The sequence below is a fragment of the Delphinapterus leucas genome, chromosome X, assembly GCF_059928025.1.
Source record: "Delphinapterus leucas isolate spDelLeu-1000000601 "Yukka" chromosome X, BTC_Dleu_Yukka2, whole genome shotgun sequence".
In the NCBI taxonomy this organism is placed as follows: Eukaryota; Metazoa; Chordata; class Mammalia; order Artiodactyla; family Monodontidae; genus Delphinapterus; species Delphinapterus leucas.
In genome coordinates, this window is record NC_143150.1 from 52,531,784 (window position 1) to 52,539,372 (window position 7,589).

General features: G+C 40.5%; 1 protein-coding gene across 1 annotated transcript; it reads left to right on the forward strand.

Annotated features, from left to right (window-relative positions):
* Positions 1-227: 227 nt before the first annotated feature.
* NAP1L3 (nucleosome assembly protein 1 like 3) lies at positions 228-3,247 on the forward strand. The gene has a single exon (XM_022580712.2). It carries the CDS (start codon positions 941-943, stop codon positions 2,387-2,389), a length of 1,449 nt encoding a protein of 482 aa, XP_022436420.2. The 5' UTR covers positions 228-940; the 3' UTR covers positions 2,390-3,247.
* Positions 3,248-7,589: the final 4,342 nt, after the last annotated feature.

Here is a 7,589-nt window from a genome sequence, read left to right on the forward strand (position 1 = left end):
GCAAACCTTGTAGATGGATATAAACCAGGCTTGCCAAACATCACAGACAGCACTTATTAAAACTGCTACGTGGAATGCAATATGCCTGCTTTCTAGCCCCTCCCCCCTTCACCAATAAACGACTCCCCCTTTTTCCCCCAGTGTAAAAATACATGCTCATAGAACAATTAGATAAAAGAAAAAGAATTTTAAAAATCATCAATAATCACACTACCCAATGATGCCACTTGGAGCATTTTCACCCAATTTTTTTAAAAACAGATTTTTGTTACGAGGCCCCTGACAAACCAAGCGGGAATTAAGGATGAGCGGACGGGAGAAGAATATTCCTCTTCCCTTGTTAGGAATCATGACTAGTATTTTTACCTCATATCTAAGCTTTTTTTTTTTGTAATTATAAAACTATAAAGATAGAATTTTGAGGGGGGAAAAAACGTCTTCCAGGGGTGTCTGCCTCAGCAACCAAGGAGCGTCTGGGAAGGAGGGCGGAGCCTGGAGGGGGAGGTGCGTTTGGTCACTCATTGGGCTGAGAGGTTGTCAATCAAGCTTGCCCAGCAAATGAGGTGCGAGCTGAGGGCACACTGGGAACTAAATGAACTGGAGGTCTGACTGCGAGGGGAGGGGGCTCGAGATGTAAGCAGTGAAGAGATCTCGGGGTCTTGCACTGCGCCATTCGGCTGCGGCACGCCTCAGTCCGCCGCAGCTGTAGCTGGGAGAGGCCTTGCCTTCGCCGCTCTCGTCCAGGTCTCCGCTGCTGCTGCCACCTCCGTTGCGATCTCCTCGGCCCAGCCGCGCCCCGCCCCGCGCTCCTGCTGCCTTCACCGCTGCCAACACCTCAGCCAGAGCCTCCACCGCCGACACCCAAGCATCCGTGAGTCATTTTCTGCCCATCTGTGGGCGCGCGGTAGTCACCACCCTAAGAGGTGTGCAGGCTTGCAAAATGGCAGAAGCGGATCCTAACAGGGTCTTGGAACCTGCCGCCCAGGGGGTGGATGAAGAGATGGTGGCTAGCTCGTCTAGCGATTCTGGGGAAGAATCTGACAGCAGCAGCTCTAGCAGCAGCACTACTTGCAGCAGCAGCAGCAGTAGTAGTGGCAGCAGCAGCAGCAGCAGCAGCAGTAGCTGCAGCCGCTTCTATAGAAAGAAGAGGGTACCTGGGCCTTCCAGAAGCGCGCGGCGGGCTCCGTCGGGTAGAAGTTTCGTGGATCAGCTGCCTCGGGCAGTTAGAAATCGTGTACAGGCGCTCAGAAATATTCAAGATGAATGTGACAAGGTAGACGCCCTGTTCTTAAAGGCAATTCACGATCTCGAACGAAAATATGCCGAACTCAATAGGCCTCTGTATGATCGGCGATTTCGAATCATCAATGCAGAATATGAGCCTACGGAAGAAGAATGTGAATGGAATTCGGAGGATGAGGTGTTCAGCAGTGATGAGGAGGTGCAGGAAGAAGGCCCTAGTGAGATGCCTGCCTTAGAGGGTGAGGAAGAAGAGGATGACCCGAAAACAAAACCTGAGGTCAAGGCTGAAGAAAATGCAGCTCCGAAAGAAAATCCCAAGGCAAAGGCTGAAGAAAAAGAAGAGTCTAAAGATGCTCTGGAGGCCAAGACTGAAGTAAAAGAGGATCCGAAAGAATCCCCCCAGGCAAAGGCAGAAGATAAAGAGCAGCCTAAAGTAACAGAGGCTAAGGCAAGGGCTCCAGGAAAAGAGGCTCCTAAAAGAGTTCCTGAGGTCAGGCCTAAAGAAAGAGCTCTTAAAAGAGCTCGCAAGGGAAAGCCTAAAAGAGAAGATCCTAAAGGCATTCCCGACTATTGGCTGACTGTCTTAAAGAATGTTGACAAGCTGGGGCCCATGATTCAGAAGTATGATGAGCCCATTCTGAAGTTCCTGTCCGATGTTAGCCTGAAGTTCTCAAAACCTGGCCGGCCTATAAGTTACACATTTGAATTTTGCTTTCTACCCAATCCATACTTCAAAAATGAGGTGCTGACCAAGACATATATAATAAAGTCAAAGCCAGATCACAATGATCCCTTCTTCTCTTGGGGCTGGGAAATCCAAGATTGCAAAGGCTGTAAGATAGATTGGAGAAGAGCAAAGGATGTTACAGTGACAACCACCCGGAGTCGCACAACTGCTACTGGAGAAGTTGAAACCCAGCCAAGAGTGGTTCCTAATGCATCATTCTTCAATTTCTTTAGCCCTCCTGAGATTCCTACAATTGGAAAGCTTGAACCACGAGAAGATGCTATCCTTGATGAGGACTTTGAAATTGGTCAAATTTTACATGATAATGTCATCCTGAAATCAATCTATTACTATACAGGAGAAGTCAATGGTACCTATGATGTTGGTAAAGATTGTAGAAACAGGAAATATCGAAAATAAAAAAAAGGCTGCATGAAAGAATTTTCAAGAATCTCAAATTTCAAGCAGAAGTGAAGTAGGTTTATATAGTCTTGGGAAAAAAAAAACAAAAAACAACCTGCCCTGTAACCTCAGCACTAGTATTCCTCACAGTCGAGTTTTCTTACTTTCTTGGTAGCCTAAAATATTGTCTTAAAGTGTCTAAGTATCAGTTTATTCTATCTAGCCTGTTGTAGTGTAATATTCTTCAAAATATGTAAACTGTTGTCAATTATCTAAAGCATGTTAGTTTGGTGCTACAAAGTTTTGATTTTTGTGAAGTCCTTTTGTCATATTCCTATTAGAATGTAGCTGTGAAAACTGTCAGAATTGTTTAACTGAGACAAATATTTGCTTGAAAAAAAAAGTTCCTGAAGCATCAATGCAAATCTTTTTTTCTTCTTTTTCCAGCCCAGAAGACTAAGGGTTTAAATCTGCTTGTACTAGCTGTGCCTTCATTACTTTGCTATAGAAATACAGTATTATACTAACTAAAACAGTGCATTGTGAAATTTGACCACTTGAAAAAAATTAGTATACATTTAATAATGTCCATCAAGACCATATATGATATGACTGTGAGCTTGTTAATGTGCCATAGTGGTTTATAAATTTAAGCATAATGAAGTTATTGTTTACCACTGAGGTGTTAATATAACATAGTATTTTTAAAAAGTTTGCTCATCTTATCCTGTGTAACTGTAAACTAAAGGTACTAACCACATTTTCTTTGTAATATGTTCTACTTTGCCTTTCACTGGAAATGATCACTTTACATCATTGGTATTTTTTTCATGTTCTTGTATTACAATCTAAAATAAATAAATGTCAAAATGTATCGTGCTATAAAAATCTACCATTTTTGCCTCATTATAAAAAAATATGGTGCTTATTATAGAAAAAGTAGAGAATCCTTAGGAAAAGGAACATTTAAAAATATATAATTATCAATATAATTAACATTCTGATACATTTCACAGATCTTAGCTCTTTTTTTGGTGGGTACACACCCCAGTGACTGGAGAGAAATGGGACAGGGGAGAAGGACTAAGATAGGGGAGAGAGGAAGAGAAGAGGAGGAAGGAATGGGGAGGAGGGTTGAAGTAGAGAAAGTGGGGAGGGAGAAGGGAGAGGGAGGGTACCAGAGTGAGGAGGGGGGTGGAAGGAGAAGAGGGTGGGAGGGAGGAGGAAAGGAAAGGGGAGAGAAGGAAGGGAGAGGGGAGGAGGGAAGGGAGGAGGGTGGGGAGTGGAAAGGATGGGAGGAGGTAGGGATGGAGAAGAGGGGAGATAGGCAGGAGTGCCTCACCCAGAAAGGACATCCATATAAGTTGTTGTCTTCACTTCCAGGAGTAGGATGGGTAAATGACCCAGGCCCACCTTCCACCGTGACTTGGGAAGAGGTCTCATTCCCCTATGTGGTTTATTTTTCCTTATAGGTGACATTATGCTTTCACCACTTCTGTACCATGTGGTTGGTTACAGAGTAATTTGATCCGGAGATTTTGGTTTGAATTTATTGTGAGGAGGAAGCCCCTTAAACTCACTTTACCAAAGAGCTTTGTACTGGGCACAAAGTCACAAGCACAACAAATAATATCATATTTCACATCTGCCATTTCCCCAACTGCATATACTTTCCTCCAGGACCTTAACAGGAAAGAGCTGTGGCAAGAGGAAGACAGGATTTGGGAATTTCTGGGTCACTAGGCGTAAAATTACCTGCTAGTCTTCCCAGATCCCACCATATATATAGTTTAGTATCTTGCATTTATCCCTGCTTAACAATAGTCACCCCGCATGTCTATAAATGTAAAAATATTCCAACCTATGAGATAGATATTTAACCAATCATGCATGTTTGGATATTTAGGTTACAATTTATACAAAATCAGGAAGTAAATTATTGCTTTTAGCAATAGCAGTCATATTCTGAAAGTCACTTTTTTGTAGTTCTGAGATTTTTGCAACCATCAAGGAGGGGTGTGGTAGCAGATTTACTTATAAGTCTGTGCCGAATCGAAGACTATAGTAAATAGCATGTACCTGGCTCATTGATGCAGAGGTTCTCAAATGGAATATATACTGTGCTTGCCAGACATCACAGACAGTAAAGCCCTCAAAACTTCTACATGGAATGCAACATCCTTATTGCATCTTAGAACACTTGCCGAAGTAGTTAGCCCCTTCCTGCTCTGTATTTTCCAATGTTAAAGGAACGTATGTTATTATAGAATATTTGCAAAATAGAAGGAGAAGTGCAGATAATAACAATCATTCAGAAGCATACTACAGGAAGATATGCCCTGTATATATAATAGATTGGTGTATTTTCTCCCAGTCCATCACTTTGATTAAGTTTTATCACAAGTTCTTGTCTCAAATCGAGTGGGTGTAAGAAGCTAATTCGAAAGACAACTTATTTATTTTTTAAACATCTTTATTAGAGTATAATTGCTTTACAATGGTGAGTTAGTTTCTGCTGTATAACAAAGTGAATCAGCTATACACATATATCCCCATATCTCCTCCCTCTTGCGTCTCCCTCCCACCCTTCCTATCCCACCCCTCTAGGTGGTCACAAAGCACCGAGCTGATCTCCCTGTGCTATGCAGTTGCTTCCCCCTAGCTATCTATTTTACATTTGGTAGTGTGTACATTACAATGCCACTCTCTCACTTCGTCCCAGTTTACCTGTATTGGTATTTTTGCCTTTTCAGGTTAAGTCTGGCGGGGTTAGGGGTGGGGAACGGGCAGGTGTCATGGATTTTTGAATCAGTAAAAGCTAGGATTCCAGAAATGCAAACGGTGGGTGGTGGGTGCTTCAGCCACCTAGGCTAAGTCAAGGGTGAAAAGAGCCGGGAAACCCGATGGGCTTGCACGTTCGTTGGGCTGCAGGTTTGTCCATCACACTCGCTCAGCCAATGAATGATGCCAGAAAGAAGAGCTGGGTGGGAACGAAGCTCCTGGGCTGGGTGCATGGGCGTGAGAAGAGTTTTACGGGGTCTTCCTCGGTGCCTTCTAATCGGCGAGCTGTTTCCTTTGGCTGTGATTCAAGGCTGAGGTCAGCCGTTCCCTTCTCTGACCCGAGCCCGACCGAAGAGGTCGTCACCTCCTCCGCGCTGCAGTCGTCCCCGCCTTCTCCTTTGTGAGTTTTTGCCATCCTGAATTGGGCACTGAGCGTCCAGGGTCTTCACTCTAAAAGTTTGTTCTTTTCCTATAAGGTGGCAAACTCAGGTAAGAAGGGGTTTTCCTAAGCAGCAGCAGAGACTGCTGAAGAGGTCAGGAAAGAAACTTGAGCTAAGTGAAGAAAGGGACCACACGGACAGTCAAATGATGCCAATGCCCCATTCTGACGGGGTCTAAAGATACAGGTGTCCTTGCCCTCAAAAGGCTTCAGGGGTCAAGTGATAAGATAGAAGCTGAATTTGAAAAGGAATTGCACGCTCTTGTAAAAAGGATAAATCCTCACTTGATTAGATGTTCGTGCCCACCAGCGTAAGCATTAGGACAACCTGCAGTATAATAACTTCAACACACTTATGCATTACTTCAAATTTTATGTTTTGTATTTTTTGTGGAGTATATCTTTTAAATTTAAAAATGAAATATTTAAGTATTAAAACACATGGCATTTAGAAATATACTTCTTTTCAAGAGATCTGGAACACAACACATTCTCTAAAGCCTCTATGTAGTTTAGTCCTTATGATGTCCTTTTATCATATAGCTTTTAGAGAGTAACTGGTAAAATTATCAGAACTCTTCACTGAAGCTAATATTTACTTGGGAAAAAAGTACTTTAAAGAGCCAATTCATGTGTGTGTTTTGCCTCACCTCAGAGGTAGGAAGGGTTTAAACCAACCTGGACCGGGTGTACCTTATTGCTGTGCTATAAATTATTTATTATGCTATGGTACATTACAAAATTTTATCATTTGCATAAAGTAACATAGAGTTAAGAATTTTTAATAACATTAATATCAAGTCTCCTAGATTACTTATGTTTTTGAATTTTGCGTGACAGAGGGATTTATAAAAACATAATGGAGCTGTTATTTCCTTCTGTGTTGCTAATAGACATTAGTGTTTGCAAGTGGTCTTCTCAACTTTTACTCATAAGTTATGTAAACTAAGGGGATTAAGTATATTTTCTTTGCAGTATGTGTCACTGAAAGTTATCACTTTATTATTTTATTACATCTTTTGATTATAAAATATGTTCATTATAGAAAATTTGGAAAATATACTGAAAAGTATAAAAATTATTTTAAACAATTCTACCTTCAAAGATAACCACATTTCGTATGAAAAGAAAATGTCTATATCTATCTTTATTAACATAACTACTATTCTACTCCTTTCACTTTTCACTTAATATATTTTGGAACCCTTTCTATATCAGTGCATGTAAACTTCATTCTGTTTAACATAATATACCATAATGTATTTCATCAGTTTCTTATGGGCATTTAGGTTAGGAGCATCTTTTTCCAACTGATTGGTAATTGTAACCACCGTCTATGAATTAAGGAAAAATGTTGCATATAGTGAAATATTTTACCTTTGGATTTTGTTCAGTTGTTTTTTCTTTATTTCCTGCAGAAGTGTTTTAATGTTAATAAAGTCACATTTATCTTTTATTCCGCCATTACAGATTTTGGGTATTTAGTTTAGAAAGAGCTTTCCACACCAAGATCTTTTTTTTTTGGAATTGCTCATATTTTCTTAGAGTACTCTTATAGTTTCATTTAAAGTTTTAATCTTTCTGGAATAAGTTTTATGTAAGGATTGAGGTAGCTATACAACTTTTTTTCTCTCAATACAACTAATCAATTATTTTGACACCATTTATTGAATATTGAATATCCAATGTAATTAATTGCTGCCTTTATTATATAATCCATTCCCTTATGTGTTTGGGCCTATTTCTGGACTGTTCTGTTCAGAAGTGTTATTCTTGTGCCAGTATAAATCTTCTAAAACAGAAATTTTTCATATATATTTTATTATCTGATAAGAAAAGTTCCTTATAAAACTTGTTTTTAAGATTTTTGGGGGGCATATTTTCACCTATTCATTTTCCCAGATGAACTGCAGTATCACTCTTTTTCAGTCTCCCTCCCTAAAGCCTATGGATATTTTGATTAGGGTTTGTTTGATTTTATAGATTCATTTACAGAGA